Genomic DNA, 23,006 nt, shown 5'->3' on the forward strand with positions numbered 1-23,006 from the left:
TGTGAGTGAGATTGTGTGAGTGAGTGAGATTGTGTGAGTGAGTGAGATTGAGTGAGTGAGTGTGTGCCGGGTGGGGATGGGCGGTGGGAGCAGGTATCGTTTAATGATCCGGTGTAACGATGTCATGTTTTTATTTCGAGGAGTTTGCTGCAGAGTGTCGAGGAAGCATTAGAGCAAAGGTAAATCTCACCACAGGAACTGTGTGGGAGCAGGGGGAGGGGCGAGAGAGGGGGGGAGGGGCGAGAGAGGGGGAGGGGCGAGAGAGGGGGGGAGGGGCGAGAGAGGGGGGGAGGGGCGAGAGAGGGGGAGGGGCGAGAGAGGGGGTGGGGCAGAACGCAGCTCAGTCAGACAGCAGGACCACACTTCAATTTATGGTCCGTTCCCTCACTCGCCCGTTTAACCTCTCCTCTCCCACACACACTGACTCTCACTGGGGTACAGGTCCCACACACACTGACTCTCACTGGGGTACGGGTCCCACACACACTGACTCTCACTGGGGTACGGGTCCCACACACACTGACTCTCACTGGGTACGGGTCCCACACACACTGACTCTCACTGGGGTACGGGTCCCACACACACTGACTCTCACTGGGGTACGGGTCCCACACACACTGACTCTCACTGGGGGACGGGTCCCACACACTGACTCTCACTGGGGTACGGGTCCCACACACACTGACTCTCACTGGGGTACGGGTCCCACACACACTGACTCTCACTGGGGTACGGGTCCCACACACACTGACTCTCACTGGGGTACGGGTCCCACACACACTGACTCTCACTGGGGTACGGGTCCCACACACACTGACTCTCACTGGGGTACGGGTCCCACACACACTGACTCTCACTGGGGTACGGGTCCCACACACACTGACTCTCACTGGGGTACGGTCACACAGACACTGACTCTCACTGGGGTACGGGTCCCACACACACCGACTCTCACTGGGGGACGGGTCCCACACACACCGACTCTCACTGGGGTACGGGTCCCACACACACCGACTCTCACTGGGGGACGGGTCCCACACACACTGACTCTCACTGGGGTACGGGTCCCACACACACTGACTCTCACTGGGGTACGGGTCCCACACACACTGACTCTCACTGGGGTACGGGTCCCACACACACTGACTCTCACTGGGGGACGGGTCCCACAGACACTGACTCTCACTGGGGTACGCGTCCCACACACACTGACTCTCACTGGGGTACGGGTCCCACACACACTGACTCTCACTGGGGTACGGGTCCCACACACACTGACTCTCACTGGGGTACGGGTCCCACACACACTGACTCTCACTGGGGTACGGGTCCCACACACACTGACTCTCACTGGGGTACGGGTCCCACACACACTGACTCTCACTGGGGGACGGGTCCCACACACACCGACTCTCACTGGGGTACGGGTCCCACACACACCGACTCTCACTGGGGGACGGGTCCCACACACACTGACTCTCACTGGGGTACGGGTCCCACACACACTGACTCTCACTGGGGTACGGGTCCCACACACACTGACTCTCACTGGGGTACGGGTCCCACACACACTGACTCTCACTGGGGGACGGGTCCACAGACACTGACTCTCACTGGGGGACGGGGTCCCACACACACTGACTCTCACTGGGCCACTCCTGTGCATTGCCCTATCGAAGGACTTTGGTCTTGGGTGGGAGTTAAGTAGATTATTTTAATTGGTTTCTTTAATACCTGAAACTTATTATTGCCGATATTTTTCTTTGTGTATTTCAGTAACCTGACAATAAAACGGGGACCTGCAAAGCCGCCAGTGGTGAGTGAAGGATCAAAATAATCTTTCGTGCTGCTAATCTCCCGTGGCACCACTCGTAGTGAGTCAGAGAATCCGCTGTTGTGTCACGACTGGGCTGTTAGCAACAAGGTGTGACCGGGGCAGTGTGAGTGGAGGGGAGCTCCATGCAAGGGTTATCATATAGCACCGGCAGGTCTCCCGTGGCATTGCTCACGGGGAGGCAGAAGGTACATTAAAGTGTGACATCCGAAGTGTGACGGCTAAGGTGTGACAGGAAGTAAGTGTGATGCTGACAGGAGGTGCAGGTTACATGCAAAACATTTATTACATTACGTGTTTACTGGGGCGTAATATTTACACGGGAGGGGGGCCATATTTACACGGGAGGGGGCCATATTTACACGAGGGGGGGCCATATTTACACGAGGGGGGGCCATATTTACACCGGGGGGGGCCATATTTACACCGGTGGGGGGGGGCATATTTACACCGGTGGGGGGGGGCATATTTACACCGGTGGGGGGGGCCGTATTTACACGGGGCGGGGGGGGGCCCGTATTTACACGGGGCGGGGGGGGGGCCGTATTTACACGGGCGGGGGGGGGGCCGTATTTACACGGGGCGGGGGGGGGCCGTATTTACACTGGGCGGGGGGGGGGGGGCCGTATTTACACCGGGCGGGGGGGGGCCGTATTTACACGGTGGGGGAGCCGCATTTACACTGGGCGGGGGGGGGCCGTATTTACACGGGGCGGGGGGGGAGCGCATTTACACTGGGCGGGGGGGGGCGCATTTACACTGGGCGGGGGGGGGGGGGGCCGTATTTACACGGGGCGGGGGGGGGCCCGTATTTACACGGGGCTGGGGGGGGCCGTATTTACACGGGGCGGGGGGGGGCCGTATTTACACCGGGCGGGGGGGGCCGTATTTACACGGTGGGGGAGCCGCATTTACACTGGGCGGGGGGGGGCCGTATTTACACGGGGCGGGGGGGAGCGCATTTACACTGGGCGGGGGGGGGGGCCATATTTACACCGGGCGGGGGGGGGCCGTATTTACACGGTGGGGGAGCCGCATTTACACTGGGCGGGGGGGGGCCGTATTTACACTGGGCGGGGGGGGGGCGCATTTACACTGGGCGGGGGGGGGCGCATTTACACTGGGCGGGGGGGGGCCGTATTTACACGGTGGGGGAGCCGCATTTACACTGGGCGGGGGGGGGCGCATTTACACTGGGCGGGGGGGGGGGGGCCGTATTTACACGGGGCGGGGGGGGGCCCGTATTTACACGGGGCGGGGGGGGCCGTATTTACACCGGGGGGGGGGGGCCGTATTTACACCGGGGGGGGGGGGGCCGTATTTACACGGGGCGGGGGGGGCCGTATTTACACGGGGCGGGGGGGGGCCGTATTTACACTGGGCGGGGGGGGGCCCGTATTTACACCGGGCGGGGGGGGCCGTATTTACACCGGGCGGGGGGGGGGGCCGTATTTACACGGGGCGGGGGGGGCCCGTATTTACACCGGGCGGGGGGGGGCCGTATTTACACGGGGCGGGGGGGGAGCGCATTTACACGGGGCGGGGGGGAGCGCATTTACACTGGGCGGGGGGGGCCCGTATTTACACCGGGCGGGGGGGGGCCGTATTTACACGGGGGGGGGGGGGGGCCGTATTTACACCGGGGGGGGGGGGGCCGTATTTACACGGGGGGGGGGGGGGGCCGTATTTACACCGGGGGGGGGGGGGCCGTATTTACACGGGGCGGGGGGGGCCGTATTTACACGGGGCGGGGGGGGCCGTATTTACACTGGGCGGGGGGGGCCCGTATTTACACCGGGCGGGGGGGGGCCGTATTTACACCGGGCGGGGGGGGGCCGTATTTACACGGGGCGGGGGGGGCCCGTATTTACACCGGGCGGGGGGGGGCCGTATTTACACGGGGCGGGGGGGGAGCGCATTTACACGGGGCGGGGGGGGAGCGCATTTACACTGGGCGGGGGGGGGCACGTATTTACACCGGGCGGGGGGGGGGCCGTATTTACACGGGGCGGGGGGGGCCGTATTTACACGGGGCGGGGGGGGGGCCGTATTTACACTGGGCGGGGGGGCCGTATTTACACGGGGCGGGGGGGGGCCGTATTTACACGGGGCGGGGGGGGGCGCATTTACACTGGGCGGGGGGGGGGGGGGGCCGTATTTACACCGGGCGGGGGGGGGGCCGTATTTACACGGTGGGGGAGCCGCATTTACACTGGGCGGGGGGGGGCCGTATTTACACGGGGCGGGGGGGGAGCGCATTTACACTGGGCGGGGGGGGGGCGCATTTACACTGGGCGGGGGGGGGCGCATTTACACTGGGCGGGGGGGGGGGCCGTATTTACACGGGGCGGGGGGGGGGCCCGTATTTACACGGGGCGGGGGGGGCCGTATTTACACGGGGCGGGGGGGGGCCGTATTTACACTGGGCGGGGGGGGGCCGTATTTACACGGGGCGGGGGGGGGGGCCGTATTTACACCGGGCGGGGGGGGGCGCATTTACACCGGGCGGGGGGGGGGGCCGTATTTACACCGGGCGGGGGCCGTATTTACACGGTGGGGGAGCCGCATTTACACTGGGCGGGGGGGGGCCGTATTTACACGGGGCGGGGGGGGAGCGCATTTACACTGGCGGGGGGGGTGCATTTACACTGGGCCGGGGGGGGGGCCGTATTTACACCGGGCGGGGGGGGCCGTATTTACACGGGGCGGGGGGGGAGCGCATTTACACTGGGCGGGGGGGGGGCCGTATTTACACGGGGCGGGGGGGGGAGCGCATTTACACTGGGCGGGGGGGGGCCGTATTTACACCGGGGGGGGGGCACATTTACACCGGGGGGGGGGCCGTATTTACACCGGGGGGGGGGCCGTATTTACACCGGGGGGGGGGCACATTTACACGGGAGCCTTGCCGGAGGCCCCAGTCGGCCATGTGTTCACCTTTCGACTTGAGATGGCGGAGGGAGTGGGTGGGAGTTGCGGAGAAAGCTGAGACTTTGTGAACTGGCTCCTTTCGACAGGTCTGGTTGTTTATTTTACCTGCAGCCTGCCCCGACCTTACTGAGCGAGGAGCCCTGGACCGCGGACCAGAAACAGTCCACGGTGAAACGCGCCCCGCGCCCCCAGGAGCCAGCGGGCCCCCGGGAGGAACGGCTAGCCGCGGGCGGCGCCTGTCGCACTACGGGCGAGGGCTCGGCTCAGGCCGGCTCACGCAAGGAGCGCGGCAGAGAAGGTAAGAAAAGTGAATTCCTCGTCCACACTGTACCAGGTCTTAACCGGTGGGCTCCTGGGGTGGGAGGGGTATCAGAGCCGCCCAGTGAGGCAACAAGCCATTCGGATCCTCTCCACCCCCCACCCCCGGGTCTGGGCTGCCGATCTCACTGACTGGGCTGTGGTAAAGGCTTCAGTTGCCCCCAGTGAACTGCAGAGCTACTGGGAGAGGGGAATTAACACACATACATTCAGTCAGGGAGCCCTGCTCCCAGGCACAACCCTGCCGAGAAACACCAGCCTGTCAGATGTGTGGCGAGGGCAAGATCTGGCTCGGCCGCAATGCCCACCCCAGTCGAATAACTCGCTATCCAGACTCGCACGTGGAGATTGGGCACTTAAAGGGGGAGGGGCCGTGCCCCGGAGAGTTGGGTATTAATGTAATTTGTGTAGCGGCGATGTTACTGAGCTGGAAACCCAGAGAACGGGAGTTCAAATCCCACCCTGGGCAGTTTGAGAATTTGAAATCAAATAAAAAGCAAGTCTCAGTGAAAGTGACCGTGAAGCTGTCCGATTGTCGTAAAAAACCCCAAATGGTTCACTAATGTCCCTTTAGGGAAGGAAACCTGCCGTCCTTACCCCGGTCTGGGCCTATATGTGACTCCAGACCCCACACCAACATGGTTGACTCTTTAACTGCCCTCTGAAGTGGTTGGAGAAGGCGGCCCACCGCCAACGTCTCGAGGGGTAGCTGGGAGGCAGGCAATAAATGCCGGGCCATGCCCACGTCCCCAGAGCGAATAATAAATTGTCAAACGCTTTCCAACAGGGGGGGGGGGGTGAAAGCAAGCTTTAAAGAGATGAGGGATAACTCCGTGCGTCCGGTGATGTTGTCGATATTCCTTCCGTTTAGGGAGTGTTCACCCAGCCTCCTCCGAAGTCGAGGAGTCCCCGCACGTAGGACGGGACGATGTCGACTCCCACCAACCCTCAGAACAGGCCACACCCTCAGACAAACAGGAAACACCAGTGAGTCTCACAGAGAATCATTTACAGATTGCTCCTCTCCGCAATCCCCTCGACTCCATAATATTCTCCCAACAACCACCTGCATTTATATAGCGCCTTTAACGTAGTGAAACGTCCCCAGGGCGCTTCACAGGAGCGTAAATCAGACCCCGAGCCACATAAGGAGATATTAGGACAGGTGATCAAAAGCTTGGTCAAAGAGGGAGGTTTTAAGGAGCGTCTTAAAGGAGGAGAGAGAGAGGCGGAGAGGTTTAGGGAGGGAATTCCAGAGCTTAGGGCCCAGTCAGCTGAAGGCACGGCCGCAAGAGGCCAGAATTGGAGGAGCGCAGAGATCGCGGAGGGGTTGTGGGGCTGGAGGGGGTTACAGGGATCTCGGAGGGTTGTGGGGCTGGGGGGTTACAGCGATCTCGAGGGGGTTGTGGGGCTGGAGGGGGTTACAGAGATCTCGGAGGGTTGTGGGGCTGGGGGGTTACAGAGATCTCGAGGGGGTTGTGGGGCTGGAGGGGGTTACAGAGATCTCGAGGGGGTTGTGGGGCTGGAGGGGGTGACAGAGATCTCGGAGGGTTGTGGGCTGGAGGGGGTTACAGAGATCTCGGAGGGTTGTGGGGCTGGGGGATTACAGAGATCTCGGGGGGTTGTGGGGCTGGGGGGTTACAGAGATCTCGGGGGGTTGTGGGGCTGGGGGGTTACAGAGATCTCGGGGGGTTGTGGGGCTGGAGGGGGTTACAGAGATCTCGGAGGGTTGTGGGGCTGGAGGAGGTTACAGAGATCTCGGAGGGTTGTGGGGCTGGGGGGGTTACAGAGATCTCGAGGGGGTTGTGGGGCTGGAGGGGGTTACAGAGATCTCGGAGGGTTGTGGGGCTGGAGGAGGTTACAGAGATCTCGGAGGGTTGTGGGGCTGGGGGATTACAGAGATCTCGGGGGGGTTGTGGGGCTGGAGGAGGTTACAGAGATCTCGGAGGGTTGTGGGGCTGGGGGATTACAGAGATCTCGGGGGGTTGTGGGGCTGGAGGGGGTTACAGAGATCTCGAGGGGGTTGTGGGGCTGGAGGGGGTTACAGAGATCTCGGAGGGGGTTGGAGGGCTGGAGGGGGTTACAGAGATCTCGGAGAGGTTGCCAACAGCCAGCAAGATGACACTGTGTGGGGGGGTGGGTGGGAGGTTGCATCAGATAAGCACCCCCCGTTTCTTCTGTGAGTTTCCGACTGTAGTTTTAGAAGGAGTCCCACCACTTGGGAACTACCGAGAGCACCATTACTGAAAGCAGGAGTTACTGTGTGGGGGGGAATCACAGACACAGACCCCCCGTCCCATCACTGTGTGTGTGGGGGAATCACAGACACAGACCCCCCGTCCCATCACTGTGTGTGGGGGAATCACAGACACAGACCCCCCGTCCCATCACTGTGTGTGGGGGAATCACAGACACAGACCCCCCGTCCCATCACTGTGTGTGTGGGGGAATCACAGACACAGACCCCCGTCCCATCACTGTGTGTGTGGGAATCACAGACACAGACCCCCCGTCCCATCACTGTGTGTGGGGGAATCACAGACACAGACCCCCGTCCCATCGCTGTGTGTGTGGGAATCACAGACACAGACCCCCCGTCCCATCACTGTGTGTGGGGGAATCACAGACACAGACCCCCCGTCCCATCACTGTGTGTGGGGGAATCACAGACACAGACCCCCCGTCCCATCACTGTGTGTGTGGGAATCACAGACACAGACCTCCCCGTCCCATCACTGTGTGTGGGGGAATCACAGACACAGACCCCCCGTCCCATCACTGTGTGTGTGTGGGGGAATCACAGACACAGACCCCCCGTCCCATCACTGTGTGTGGGGGAATCACAGACACAGACCCCCCGTCCCATCACTGTGTGTGTGTGGGGGAATCACAGACACAGACCCCCCGTCCCATCACTGTGTGTGTGGGGGAATCACAGACACAGACCCCCCGTCCCATCACTGTGTGTGGGGGAATCACAGACACAGACCCCCGTCCCATCACCGTGTGTGGGGGAATCACAGACACAGACCCCCCCCGTCCCATCACTGTGTGTGGGGGAATCACAGACACAGACCCCCCGTCCCATCACTGTGTGTGGGGGAATCACAGACACAGACCCCCCGTCCCATCACTGTGTGTGGGGGAATCACAGACACAGACCCCCCGTCCCATCACTGTGTGTGGGGGAATCACAGACCCCCGTCCCATCACTGTATGTGGGGGGGAATCACAGACACAGACCCCTGTCCCATCACTGTGTGTGGGGGAATCACAGACCCCCGTCCCATCACTGTGTGTGGGGGAATCACAGACCCCCGTCCCATCACTGTGTGTGGGGGAATCACAGACACATTGGTGGGGGCTGCAGACCCGAGATGGAGTCAGGAGTGTGTTTTACTGCTCTCTGTCTGATTATTGTACCAATAATCGTTTCCCATTAATTTGCAGAGAGAAATCAGTCATGGTTTGCCCCCAACCCCAAAAGTCCATGTAAGTACAAATATCAACTCATAATTATTAATAAGTTAGACTGGTATCACAAAACTTCATTCGACCAATCAGGTGTCAGCTGTGTCTCAGTGAGTCTCTCTCTCTCTCGCCTCTGAGTCAGAGGGTCGTGGGTTCAAGCCCCCACTCCAGAGACTCGAGCCCCATAATCCAGACTGACATTCCCCAGTGCCTGTGCTGAGGGAGCGCTGCACTGTTGGAGGGTCAGTACTGAGGGAGCGCCGCACTGTCGGAGGGTCAGTACTGAGGGAGCGCCGCACTGTCGGAGGGTCAGTACTGAGGGAGCGCTGCACTGTCGGAGGGTCAGTACTGAGGGAGTGCTGCACTGTCGGAGGGTCAGTACTGAGGGAGTGCCGCACTGTCGGAGGGTCAGTACTGAGGGAGCACTGCACTGTCGGAGGGTCAGTACTGAGGGAGCGCCGCACTGTCGGAGGGTCAGTACTGAGGGAGTGCTGCACTGTCAGAGGTGCCGTCTTTCGGATGAGACGTTAAACCGAGGCCCCGTCTGCCCCTCTCAGGTGGATGTAAAAGATCCCACGGCCACTATTGGAAGAAGAGCAGGGGGAGTTCTCCCCGGTGTCCTGGGGCCAATATTTATCCCTCGACCAACATCACTAAAAAAACAGATGATCTGGCCATTATCACATTGCTGTTTGTGGGAGTTTGCTGTGCATAGTACAGAGTAGTCTAATCCCACTCTCCCCCTCACTCTCCGTACCCTTTAATATCCCACCCAGTCTAATCCCACTCTCCCCCTCACTCTCCGTACCCTTTAATATCCCACCCAGTCTAATCCCACTCTCCCCTCACTCCCCGTACCCTTTAATATCCCACCCAGTCTAATCCCACTCTCCCCCTCACTCTCCGTACCCTTTAATATCCCACCCAGTCTAATCCCACTCTCCCCTCACTCTCCGTACCCTTTAATATCCCACCCAGTCTAATCCCACTCTCCCCCTCACTCCCCGTACCCTTTAATATCCCACCCAGTCTAATCCCACTCTCCCCCTCACTCTCCGTACCCTTTAATATCCCACCCAGTCTAATCCCACTCTCCCCCTCACTCTCCGTACCCTTTAATATCCCACCCAGTCTAATCCCACTCTCCCCTCACTCCCCGTACCCTTTAATATCCCACCCAGTCCAGGTCGGAGTCTGGTAACTCCTAATGTGCTCTAAGCTTTTCTCTTTGCATCTTTGCTTTGTAGATGGGAGCTTGCTTCTCAAAGGTGTTTAATGGCTGCCCTCTGAAGATTAACTGTTCGGTGTCCTGGATTCACCCCAAGACCAGAGGTAACAGGGTATAACCGTCGTGTGTGTTTAAAAAGCTGTGAGTTTCCAGCAGGGTCGGTACGAGGGGGAATGACCTACATCGGCTCCCAGTCCGGCAACGCCTCGATTTTAAAAATTCTCATCCTCGTGTTCAAATCCCTCCAAGGCCCTCGCCCCCCTCCCTATCTCTGTAACCTCCTCCAGCCCCTACAACCCTCCGAGATCTCTGCGCTCCTCCAATTCTGGCCTCTTGCCCATCCCCCCGATTCCCATCGCTCCACCATTGGCGGCCGTGCCTTCAGCTGCCTGGGCCCTAAGCTCTGGAATTCCCTCCATAAACCTCTCCGCCTCTCTCTCTCCTCCTTTAAGACGCTCCTTAAAACCTCCCTCTTTGACCAAGCTTTTGGTCACCTGTCCTAATATCTCCTTATGTGGCTCGGTGTCTGATTTTGCCTGATTTACGCTCCTGTGAAGCGGCCTGGGACGTTTTACTACATTAAAGGCGCTATATAAATGCAGGTTGTGGTTGAACGCTGGGATCGAACAAACACCTGAGACAATGAGGAGGAATGGGGCAGGGTGGGAATGCATGTTTTACATAAGATGTGGGAGAGTTGGAATCTGTTTCACTGCAGCCGTCATCAGACAAATCCTGGGCATCTAATACGATGAACGGCGGACAGGGAGGGACCCCCCTGGTCCATCCAGTCTGTCTCACTTGGGATACCTTGTTTATCACAATATATACCCACCCCACCCGAAACTGTGTGATCTCCGGGGAGTGGCGTAAAACCAGATTTTTTTTTAAAAAAAGGTCAATTAGGGAGGGAAAAACTGAAATTCCTCTCCAACCCCCCCACTTTAGGCGAGGGAAACTAGTCCAGGGGGGGTCACTCTGACCCTGATTGACGTTATCTGGTACCTCCCTCTTGTACCAGGAGATCTCCGCCCCAGACAGGAACAGGTCCAGCTCTCGCTCGAAGGAATGTTCACTGGAGACCCTCAATATCTTTGCCTTATATCCTTCCAGTAAATGTGAGAGACTGGGAACTGTTTGGGACAAGAGCCCAATCGACATCAAGCCCCATTCCATGGTCTCCAAGCAATTGGGACGCTCCAGCTCCCAACCAATTGTAATTCCTACCGTAGATGCTCACCACCAAAAGCAGTAAAACCAAATTCTGCTTTCTGTGTTGTAACTGACTGTCTTTTGAGTTTTGCTTCTGCTGGTTAGGAAAGATCTGAGTCAGTGGCTCCTGGTTCTTGTGAATCCCTGAAATAAATCAGCCTGTTCTTCCTTTTTTAGTTTGTGTCAGCCGTGACTCAGTGAGTCTCCCTCTTCCCTCTGAGTCAGAAGGTCGTGGGTTCGAGCCCCCACTCCAGAGACTCGAGCCCCATAATCCAGGCCGACACTCCCCAGTGCCAGTACTGAGGGAGTGCCGCACTGTCGGAGGGTCAGTACTGAGGGAGTGCCGCGCTGTCGGAGGGTCAGTACGAGGGAGTGCTGCACTGTCGGAGGGTCAGTACCGAGGGAGTGCCGCGCTGTCGGAGGGTCAGTATTGAGGGAGCGCTGCCCTGTTGGAGGGTCAGTACTGAGGGAGCGCCGCACTGTCGGAGGGTCAGTACTGAGGGAGCGCTGCACTGTCGGAGGGTCAGTACTGAGGGAGTGCTGCACTGTCGGAGGGTCAGTACTGAGGGAGTGCTGCACTGTCGGAGGTGCCGTCTTTCGGATGAGACATTAAACCGAGGCCCCGTCTGCCCCTCTCAGGTGGATGTAAAAGATCCCACGGCCACTATTGGAAGAAGAGCAGGGGGAGTTCTCCCCGGTGTCCTGGGGGCCAATATTTATCCCTCAACCAACATCACTAAAAAAACAGATGATCTGGTCATTATCACATTGCTGTTTGTGGGATCTTGCTGTGCGTAAATTGGCTGCTGCGTTTCCCACATTACAACAGTGACTACACTTCAAAAAAGTACTTCATTGGTTGCAAAGTGCTTTGGGACGTCCTGAGGTTGTGAAAGGCGCTATATAAATGCAAGATCTTTCTTTCTTTCCAGATCAGTACTTAATCCTGGGAGTGGAGGAAGGGATCTACACGCTGAATTTAAATGAGCTGCATGAGGATACAATAGAAAAGGTTAAACTACGAGATTTTGTATTTCACTCCAGTTCACTCCCCGACCCCCGAAGGCGCTGATTCTCGCTGGGGTCCGGGTTCCACAGGCGCTGCCCTCCCCGCCCCCCGACACCTTGCCCGTACTTACACGTGTCAGGGGGCTGTTTGACTCTGGAAGGCATCACAGCCCAGCCCCGCTCCCATTCCCCCTCATTGTCCAACATGCACATGTACCTCCCAGCAGGGGTCGTTGGACACTGATCAGTAGCGGGAGCCCTTGGCTTATTTCACCGCACCCCCCCCCACCCTGATTCGGGATACCCAGGCCAGCTGTAGCCCCCCACAATTGCCGCCCCAGGCTGGGATCTCAGGATAGGCCTGGGATGGGGCCTGGGCCTTTCCTGCTCTGAGAGATTTGGCGAGTCTTGACTTTTCTTGTCCTTCCTCCTGCAGCTTCTCCCTCAGAGATGTTCCTGGCTCTTTGTTCTCAACAATGTCTTAATGTCCGTCAATGGTGAGTAAGCATGCCGACCACCCAGCTGTACAATGAACTGTATGTGATTTAATGGACACCGCGGCTGGATCCCAGCCCTTTCCGACCGTGCGAGTCTGCTATCCCTTCTCCGGAAGGCTGTGAATGAGCTTTTAAAGGGGACCTCACTCTGGGTGAGTGAGACCTGGGGACGAGAGGGCTCCCTGAATATTAGGGATCGGGAAACGGGCTTTGCTGGAGCTGCCCGTTCCCTCACCATATCTCTCAGTCCCTTCTCTCTGCAGAAACGCAGCCTCTTTTTATGCATCCTTGCGGATGTGGGCGTCGCTGGCGAGGCCGGCATTTATTGCCCATCCCCGAATTGCCCTTGAGAAGGTGGTGGTGAGCCGCCTTCTTGAACCGCTGCAGTCCGTGTGGTGACGGTTCTCCCACAGTGCCGTTAGGAAGGGAGTTCCAGGATTTTGACCCAGCGACGATGAAGGAACGGCCGATATATTTCCAAGTCGGGATGGTGTGTGACTTGGAGGGGAACGTGCAGGTGGTGTTGTTCCCATGTACCTGCTGCTCTTGTCATTCTAGGTGGTAGAGGTCGTGGGTTTGGGAGGTGCTGTCGAAGAAGCCTTGGCGAGTTGCTGCAGTGCATCCTGTCTCTTGAAGTTGCTTGTCCTGTCGTCCTTTCCCTGGATCTTATCTCCTTATTCCTTCGTGTGGACCCTGTCTCAGGAGGAGATGGAGCCCGGTCCATGGAACGGTTGGTGGGAGGGGCGCATAAGGAGAAGAGGAGAGAATTCTCAACATGGAACCAGTCCCTAAAGGGAAGAGCAGGGGAGAGAAGAGACTGTCTATTAAACCCACCCCAGAGGGACACGGGGAGTGGGGTCTCTCACAGCAGATTACTGTCAGAAACACTTGGCTCTGTAGCAAAAGATGCTTCTCTCCCTGAACTGGGCAGAGTACATCCGACCTTCCCTATAGGGACAAGGTTAGACTAGTGTCATCACTGTATAACACTGGGGTACAGTACTGGTGGGGACGGGTCTGTCACTGTATAACACTGGGGTACAGTACTGGTGGGGACAGGTCTGTCACTGTATAACACTGGGGTACAGTACTGGTGGGGACAGGTCTGTCACTGTATAACACTGGGGTACAGTACTGGTGGGGACAGGTCTGTCACTGTATAACACTGGGGTACAGTACTGGTGGGGACAGGTCTGTCACTGTATAACACTGGGGTACAGTACTGGTGGGGACAGGTCTGTCACTGTATAACACTGGGGTACAGTACTGGTGGGGACAGGTCTGTCACTGTATAACACTGGGGTACAGTACTGGTGGGGACGGGTCTGTCACTGTATAACACTGGGGTACAGTACTGGTGGGTACAGGTCTGTCACTGTATAACACTGGGGTACAGTACTGGTGGGGACAGGTCTGTCACTGTATAACACTGGGGTACAGTACTGGTGGGGACAGGTCTGTCACTGTATAACACTGGGGTACAGTACTGGTGGGGACAGGTCTGTCACTGTATAACACTGGGGTACAATACTGGTGGGGACAGGTCTGTCACTGTATAACACTGGGGTACAGTACTGGTGGGGACAGGTCTGTCACTGTATAACACTGGGGTACAGTACTGGTGGGGACAGGTCTGTCACTGTATAACACTGGGGTACAGTACTGGTGGGGACAGGTCTGTCACTGTATAACACTGGGGTACAGTACTGGTGGGGACAGGTCTGTCACTGTATAACACTGGGGTACAATACTGGTGGGGACAGGTCTGTCACTGTATAACACTGGTACAGTACTGGTGGGGACAGGTCTGTCACTGTATAACACTGGGGTACAGTACTGGTGGGGACAGGTCTGTCACTGTATAACACTGGGGTACAGTACTGGTGGGGACGGGTCTGTCACTGTATAACACTGGGGTACAGTACTGGTGGGGACGGGTCTGTCACTGTATAACACTGGGGTACAGTACTGGTGGGGACGGGTCTGTCACTGTATAACACTGGGGTACAGTACTGGTGGGGACGGGTCTGTCACTGGGGGTGGGATCAATCTGTGGGGATTAATGAGGATTAACACACAAGCAGTGCAATGCATAACTTTGGAGGGTGGTCTGATTTGCCTGTTGTCTGTTGATGCTGACACACTACGAGATACAGCTCTGAGCACTGAGGTACCTGGGATAGAGTCTGGACTCTATGCCTCCACTCAGTGCCCTGTGTGTGTGTATGAGCGAGTGGCTCGTTTCGGGCCTAGCCCAGGCTACAGTCACTGACGAGGCTGACCGTGTACAGGGTGGAATACTATAGGATGAGCCTTGCCCTTCGACCCCGTACCCCAACATGGAGACCTGTCCTCAGGAGAGGAGACCCCATCGTGAGGGATTCTGCGTAGTCCTGAGGTGGGGGCGGGGTATGTCCTTTCCTGCCTGTAGTTGCTTGTCTCACTGCCTCTTCTCTTGTGTTGCAGGGAAATCTCTCCAGCTGTATTCCCACAATCTCCTGATGCTCTTTGATCAGAGGAAGAACTTGTACAAGAGACAAGTTCATATCTCACTGCCCACCAACAGGCTAACAGACAGAATCATCCCCAAGTAGGTACCCTCCTCATCTCCCAATCCCCCCGTCCTCTCACTCTCCCTCCCTCTCTCTCTCCATCACATCCTCTATTCTATTGACCCTAGACTGGTCAGTGCTCCTCTGACCTTCCCTCTCTCGTTCCTCCTCATCTCCCAATCCCCCCGTCCTCTCACTCTCCCTCCCTCTCTCTCTCCATCACATCCTCTCTCTATTCTATTGACCCTAGTCTGGTCAGTGCTCCTCTGACCTTCCCTCTCTCGTTCCTCCTCATCTCCCAATCCCCCCATCCTACTTTCTCTTCCCCCTTCCTGCATCCTCATCGTGTTTGAAGCTAGACTCACCGTCCCATCGCCTGCTCGAACTCCCAAGGCAGTGGAATGCCTCACCTCTCTCCCTCCAGCCTCCCTCTTACAATCTACCCGAGCTTGACGTTCCCTTAATCGCTGTGTCCTGATTTACCTAATCTTCTCTCCAAACCTGCACCACGAGGCCGTGGCCTTTCAGATGAGCGTCTTAAGTTTATTGTTTCAAGTGTAATTTGTAAAGTACGTTTCGTCTGTTAACAAAGTGTGAAACTTTCCTGTGTGAGTCTGAGGTGTGACCCCTGGGAATGTGACACGTCTGCCTGGCGCGGGGCTCCGCTGGCGTTGGGGAGTTATACTGTGGCAGCCAACCAATGCCTGCCGAAAATGGCAACTGGGGTCCCATTCACATCACAGGACCCCCGATTTCCACACTAAAAGGGGGACTACCGCCCGCAACAGGTGGGCGCTTTGAACGCCCGAGGGTAGCCCCCTTTCAAAAATGGCGTTGGTCGCCGTTTCGACCCGCTAACACCGGCGATGGCGCCACCGCCATTTTGAGGCCGTTAGCGCAACGCAGAGGCCACTCTGAATCGAGCGCGGTTTTCCAGGAGAGGTTGTGAGATGTCCAGTGTCACCAGTGCTGAAAACACAGGGAGGCGTTTCTTTGACCTGACCTTGGATTGAGTGGTTTTAAAAAAAACCCTGTGTCTGTAACCGTGGGCGTCTAGACTGATCGTCTGATCTTCTCACAGGAAGTTCGCAGTGTCCTCGAAGATTCCAGACAGCAAGGGGTGCAGGAAGTGCTGTGTAGGTAAGATAGTCTCCACTGAAGACTCCACCCCACAAGCCAGGAGGGTGTTGCCATCTGTCTGTGATGTTCGACTGAGGCACAAGTCCCTGATCCACCAGTATCTTGCAATAGTGTTCATCGAGCCTGTACCTCGATCCTGTTATTCTACAAATCAACCCCTCGATTAGATTCCAGTCTGTAACTCACTCCCGGGTATCTGTTATTCTACAAATCAACCCCTCGATTAGATTCCAGTCTGTAACTCACTCCCGGGTATCTGTTATTCTACAAATCAACCCCTCGATTAGATTCCAGTCTGTAACTCACTCCCGGGTATCTGTTATTCTATATATAAACCCCCCGAACCCCTCGATTAGATTCCAGTCTGTAACTCACTCCTGGGTATCTGTTATTCTATATATAAACCCCCCCGAACCCCTCGATTAGATTCCAGTCTGTAACTCACTCCCGGGTATCTGTTATTCTATATATAAACCCCCCCGAACCCCTCGATTAGATTCCAGTCTGTAACTTTTCTCACCCGGTGTGGGACTGAGCCCCTGCATTTATTTACCTAATCACAGCCCCAGGGTAACGGTAGGGCCTACAATTGGCCTCAGTACCCCTGGGTTAGGGAAGGGGGGTAAAACCAACCAGGGTTCCTGCTCCTGACCTCTGTCCGGTGACCCCTGCTGGACTGTCGGAGTGAGGAGAGGATCGGGGGATGGGGGGGGGGGGGGGGAGAGGAGTCGAGCGCGATGCCCTCCCGAGTCGAGCAGCCCGCTGACACTCAACGTTGTGTCCGAACGGGCGACGGACCTCTGTGGAGCCGGGGCCCAGGGAGAGTCGTCTCCCTTTGGGAGTCCGGGAGTTTGCAGAGATCCGTTTACTCCTCTGGAACTGCTGTCGATTTTAATGAGCTTTGTTTCGAGAGCCCTCTTGTGTTGCTGTGGTTTTTTTTTGTGTTACAGTGAGGAATCCTTTTACAAATGCCACCTTCCTCTGTGCAGCACTACACAGCTCCATCATCCTGCTGCAGTGGTACGAGCCCATGCAGAAATTCATGCTGCTCAAGGTAACCGTTCTTTCCCATTGAGAAGATAGTCGGAATTAGTGGCCAAGAAAACACCAAGGTCCATCTGGCTTGCTCGATGCCAGCCCGGGCTCAGTGTCTCTCTCTCTCTCTCTCTCGCCTCTGAGTCAGAGGGTCATGGGTTCGAGCCCCCACTCCAGAGACTCGAACCCATAATCCAGGCCGACACTCCCAGTGCAGTACTGAGGGAGCGCCGCACTGTCGGAGGGTCAGTACTGAGGGAGCGCCGCACTGTCGGAGGGTCAGTACTGAGGGAGCGCCGCACTGTCGGAGGGTCAGTACTGAGGGAGCGCCGCACTGTCGGAGGGTCAGTACTGAGGGAGAGCCTCACTGTCAGAGATGCCGTGTTTCGGATGAGACGTTAAACCGAGGCCCCGTCTGCCCCTCTCAGGTGGATGTAAAAGATCCCACGGTCACTATTGGAAGAAGAGCAGGGGGAGTTCTCCCCGGTGTCCTGGGGCCAATATTTATCCCAAAGCCAACAACACCTAAAAGCAGATGATCTGGTCATTATCACATTACTGTTTGTGGGATCTTGCTGTGCGCAAATTGGCTGCTGCGTTTCCCACATTACAACAGTGACCACACTTCAAAAAAAAAAGTACTTCATTGTCTGTAAAACACTTTGGGACGTCCTGAGGTGGTGAAAGGCCCGGGAGAAATGGGAGTTCTTTCTTTCTTTCTGGAGCCTCTAGCAGGAACCTGCCGCGAGACAGTGGTGAATGTGTAGTGACTGCCCTCCCCCTCCCCCTCCCACTCCCCCTCCCCCTCCCACCACCCATGACCCAGGAGAGGGGGCCAGGGTCTGAGCGGGCGGAGGTCCAGTCCCGACACGGGGAGATTCCAGCCGTAGCTGCTAACCAGTCCTTTCTGATTTCTTTCCTCCAGCAAGTGAGTCTCTCACTGCCGAGCCCTCTGCACCTCTTTGAGCTGTTGGTGGTCCCAGACGAGGAGTATCCACAGGTGTGTCTCGGGGTCCGGGCCCCCACGCAGCCCAGCCAGGTGTTAACCTTCGATACGGTCCAGCTCAGCTCTTCCTCGACCCTCACCAACGATACCCGGCCAGGTATGGTCACCTCGATCGGCCAAAGGCAACAATAACAACTTGCATTTATATAGCACCTATAACGTCCCAGGAGCGCAAATCAGAAAAAGAGCCACATGCGGAGATATTAGGACAGGTGACCAAAAGCTCGGTCAAAGAGGGAGATTTTAAGGAGCGTCTTAAAGGAGAGAGAGAGGGGGAGAGGTTTAGGGAGGGAATTCCAGAGCTTAGGGCCCAGGCAGCTGAAGGCACGGCCGCCAATGGTGGAGCGATGGGAATCGGGGGATGGGCAAGAGGCCAGAATTGGAGGAGCGCAGAGATCTCGGAGGGTTGTAGGGGCTGGAGGGGGTTACAGAGATAGGGAGGGGGGGCGAGGGCCGTGGAGGGATTTGAAAACAAGGATGAGAATTTTAAAATCGAGGCATTGCTGGACCGGGAGCCGATGTCGGTCAGCGAGCACAGGGGGTGATGGGTGAACGGGACTCGGTGCGAGTTAGGATACGGGGGGAGGGGGGGGCAGAGTTTTGGATGAGCTGAAGGTTACGGAGAGTGGGAGGTGGGAGGCCGGTCAGGAGAGCACCGGAACAGTCGGAGTCTGGAGATGACAACGACCTGGATGAGGGGTTTCAGCCTGTGAAGGGAGAGCTGGCAATGCAGGCTCAGAGTCTCTCGGTCCACAGTGTGACCAGTCACTGCCAGTGAGGGGCTGGGTGTCCCACGGGAGATTCACCCCCTGGAACCCTGGGGATACACTTGGCCCATTCCCAATGGGGTGGCATTGCTCACTGCCAGGATCCAATAGGAAATGAGCTATGGGATATGGGATCCTGGACTTTACTCTTTAAAGAGCCGGCACAGGTACGACGGGCCGAATAGCCTCCTCCTGAGCGGTACCTACTATGATTATTAATAAAGCAAAGAGTACAAAAGCAAGGGAGTTATGCTAAACCTTTATAAATCACTGGTTGGGCCCCCAGCTGGAGTATTGTGTCCAATTCTGGGCACCGCACTTTAGGAAGGATGTCAGGGCCTTGGAGAGGGTGCAGAGGAGATTTACCAGAATGGTCCCAGGGATGAGGGACTTCAGTTATGTGGAGAGACTGGAGAAGCTGGGATTGTTCTCCTTAGAGCAGAGAAGGTTAAGGGGAGATTTAATCGAGGGGTTCAAAATCATGAGGGGTTTTGATGGAGTAAATAAGGAGAAACTGTTTCCAGTGGCAGGAGGGTCGGTGACCAGAGGACACAGATTGAAGATAATTGGTGAAAGAACCAGAGGGGGAGATGAGGAGAATGTTTTTTTACGCAGCGAGTTGTGATGATCTGGAATTCACTGCCTGAAAGGGCGGTGGAAGCAGATTCAATAATAACTTTCAAAAGGGAATTGTAGAAATACTTGAAGGGGAAAAAAAAGCAGGCCAATGGGGAAAGAGCAGGGGGGAGTGGGACTAATGGGATAGATCTTTCAAAGAGCCGGCACAGGCACGATGGGCCGAACGGCCTCCTTCTGCGCTGTACCTAGTATGAGCTTAGAACTGACGGTAAAGCAGTACACCGCTCCGGGAGCACGTCAGGTCAGTGTTTCGGGAATCTGCACGCTCCCGTTAAAGTTGGCAATCTGACTCGGCGACAGTCCACTGGACGGCTGGGATGAGAAATGGAACAACATCGCACTGGGCAGGTGTTTGCCACATGACAGATGTGCACCATTGCCCCGGCAGTGAGAGCAGCTGTTGTACAGGAGTGACTCTGGAGTGACACTCACTGCTCGGATGGATGGCGAGCTCGCCCGCACAAATCAGATTCACAACTCCCTTGTTATTTCTTTTCCAGACACCTCACTGATGAACGCCAGCCACGTCTCCCAGCTGGACAGGGACACTGTTCTAGTCTGTATCGACAGTAAGTGCTTCACACCATAACCTGGACTGGGCGCTTACTCAATGCTTGTTACTATTGTTCTCGTCAGGATCAAGGAGCACCTTCTGATATCAAACACTCCCAGGGCAGGTACAGGGTTAGATACAGAGTAAAGCTCCCTCTACACTGTCCCATCAAACACTCCCAGGGCAGGTACAGGGTTAGATACAGAGTAAAGCTCCCTCTACACTGTCCCATCAAACACTCCCAGGGCAGGTACAGCACGGGTTAGATACAGAGTAAAGCTCCCTCTACACTGTCCCATCAAACACTCCCAGGGCAGGTACGGTGCAGCACTCCCTCAGTACTGACCCTCCGACAGCGCGGCGCTCCCTCAGTACTGCCCCTCCGACAGCGCGGCGCTCCCTCAGTACTGCCCCTCCGACAGTGCGGCGCTCCCTCGGTACTGACCCTCCGACAGTGCGGCGCTCCCTCGGTACTGACCCTCCGACAGTGCGGCGCTCCCTCAGTACTGACCCTCCGACAGTGCGGCGCTCCCTCGGTACTGACCCTCCGACAGTGCGGCGCTCCCTCGGTACTGACCCTCCGACAGTGCGGCGCTCCCTCGGTACTGACCCTCCGACAGTGCGGCGCTCCCTCGGTACTGGAAGTGTTGGCCCAGCTTCTGTGATCAGCTCTCACTGGAGCGAAGGCTCTCACTTCTCGTCCAAATGGCTGCTCTTCACCTGATGTTTCCCTGGGGCCCTGAAGCTAATCACAGCATCATCACCTCATGTTTGGAGTGTGATAAGCAAGCTGATCACAGAAACCTGGAGCCCTCCTGCTCTGGGCTTCCTCAGGGTTTGACATCGCTGGTGCTCCTGGATGTGGAGCTTCCAGTTGGGAATCTGATGGACAGCAGGCACGGGGAGAGGCCGGTTGTCTCTTTGTTTGCTTGTTTGGCTCAGCTGCAATTAAGACCCCTCGGGTTATTCATCACTGAATGGACTTTCCTTCCCATCTCTCTCGGAGTCAGAAATTGTGGGTTCCAACCCCCACTCTAGAGACTCGAGCCCCATAATCCAGGCCGACACTCCCCAGTGCCAGTACTGAGGGAGGGCCGCACTGTCGGAGGGTCAGTACTGAGGGAGCGCTGCACTGTCGGAGGGTCAGTACTGAGGGAGCGCTGCGCTGTCAGAGGGTCAGTACTGAGGGAGTGCCGCACTGTCGGAGGGTCAGTACTGAGGGAGTGCTGCACTGTTGGAGGTGCCGTCTTTCGGATGAGACGTTAAACCGAGGCCCCGTCTGCCCCTCTCAGGTGGATGTAAAAGATCCCACGGCCACTATTGGAAGAAGAGCAGGGGGAGTTCTCCCCGGTGTCCTGAGCCAATGTTTACCCATCAACCAGCACCAGATGATCTGATCATTATCACATTGCTGTTTGTGGGATCTTGCTGTGCGCAAATTGGCTGCTGCATTTCCTACATTACAACAGTGACTTCAAAAAAAAACTACTTCGTTGGCTGTAAAGCGCTTTGGGACGTCCTGAGGTGGTGAAAGGCCCGGTAAAAATGGGACTTTTTTTTGTTTTTGTTCTTTTCCCCATCTCCAGATTGTGTGAAGATTGTGAACTTGCAGGGAGAGCTGAGTGAGACACTAACCACTGACCTGAGCTTCCGATTCTCCGTTCAGACAGTCGGTAAGTGTGTGTTACCCTAGTGCGCGTGCCAAAGGAGCCCGTCACCCTGATCCCGCGGCACTGTGGGACACAGGCGAGGGGTCCCTCTAAATCTGGGCTGCATGACGTGACCCCACTATCCCTGGCCAGAATGGAGATGATTGGGTTATTCCCCCGTCACTCACGCCTGGAGACTGCACTGCTGTAAGTGACTGGGATCGATTTTATGCACATAATTTGTATGGTGTAATAATGATAAAATAATCCTGCTTTTATCGGGAGAAGTTGCTGTAGTTTCGGTCAGTTTGCTGTAGTTCGTAGAGACTCTTTCCGAATAGACTCTGTTTGCTGTAGTGTGCTGTTTAAATAGACTCTGTAGACTGTTTGCTGCAGTGCACTATTTAAATAAACTCTGTAGACTGTTTGCTGTAGTGCCCTGTTTAAATAGACTCTGTGGACTGTTTGCTGTCGTGCGCTGTTTAAATAGACTCTGTAGACTGTTTGCTGCAGTGCACTGTTTAAATAGACTCTGTAGACTGTTTGCTGCAGTGCGCTGTTTAAATAGACTCTGTAGACTGTTTGCTGCAGTGCGCTGTTTAAATAGACTCTGTAGACTGTTTGCTGCAGTGCGCTGTTTAAATAGACTCTGTAGACTGTTTGCTGCAGTGCTGTTTAAATAGACTCTGTAGACTGTTTGCTGCAGTGCTGTTTAAATAGACTCTGTAGACTGTTTGCTGCAGTGCGCTGTTTAAATAGACTCTGTTTGCCGTTTGCTGAGTAAATAGACTTTGTTTGCTGTAAAGTAGACTGTTCGCTGTGAGTTCTGCTATAAGCCCCGCCCCCAACTCCAATGCATTGGCTGACACAACGGTGTGAATAAACACAGTGGTAAATTTGTACGATGTAAACCCTGGCCGTCCGTGTTTAAACCAGACGCCTCTCTTCCCCCCACTTAGGATGATGCGATGTCATTGGGTCTCGTTTCTTATTCAGAAACTCCTGGAATTGGCCAAGGCCCCTCCCCCACACTCACACCATGGTTATAAAGAGAGGGAGATGAGAGGAGGCAAATCGGGACATGGTTATTCGTTCATGGGATGTGGGCGTCGCTGGCGAGGCCGGCATTTATTGCCCATCCCCTAATTGCCCCTTGAGAAGGAGGT

At 56.4% G+C, this 23,006-nt stretch overlaps 1 protein-coding gene across 6 annotated transcripts in view; it reads left to right on the forward strand.

Annotated features, from left to right (window-relative positions):
- map4k2 (mitogen-activated protein kinase kinase kinase kinase 2) overlaps positions 1 to 23,006 on the forward strand; it is a 69,036-nt gene that overhangs the window by 40,563 nt on the left and 5,467 nt on the right. For 2 of the 6 annotated variants that reach the window (XM_067975552.1, XM_067975555.1), the window contains 14 exons: positions 141 to 179; positions 1,777 to 1,816; positions 4,877 to 5,063; positions 5,955 to 6,070; positions 8,534 to 8,575; positions 9,802 to 9,886; positions 11,927 to 12,006; positions 12,439 to 12,499; positions 14,966 to 15,089; positions 16,133 to 16,191; positions 17,142 to 17,245; positions 18,152 to 18,329; positions 20,139 to 20,207; positions 21,778 to 21,864. In XM_067975552.1, the coding sequence (XP_067831653.1) occupies positions 141 to 179; positions 1,777 to 1,816; positions 4,877 to 5,063; positions 5,955 to 6,070; positions 8,534 to 8,575; positions 9,802 to 9,886; positions 11,927 to 12,006; positions 12,439 to 12,499; positions 14,966 to 15,089; positions 16,133 to 16,191; positions 17,142 to 17,245; positions 18,152 to 18,329; positions 20,139 to 20,207; positions 21,778 to 21,864 (1,271 nt within the window). The remainder of the gene's footprint in view (positions 1 to 140; positions 180 to 1,776; positions 1,817 to 4,876; positions 5,064 to 5,954; positions 6,071 to 8,533; positions 8,576 to 9,801; positions 9,887 to 11,926; positions 12,007 to 12,438; positions 12,500 to 14,965; positions 15,090 to 16,132; positions 16,192 to 17,141; positions 17,246 to 18,151; positions 18,330 to 20,138; positions 20,208 to 21,777; positions 21,865 to 23,006) is intronic. The other 4 variants (XM_067975553.1, XM_067975556.1, XM_067975554.1 and 1 more) reach the window with 2 other exon arrangements.

This window comes from Heptranchias perlo, chromosome 43 (genome assembly GCF_035084215.1).
Source record: "Heptranchias perlo isolate sHepPer1 chromosome 43, sHepPer1.hap1, whole genome shotgun sequence".
Taxonomy (NCBI): domain Eukaryota; kingdom Metazoa; phylum Chordata; class Chondrichthyes; order Hexanchiformes; family Hexanchidae; genus Heptranchias; species Heptranchias perlo.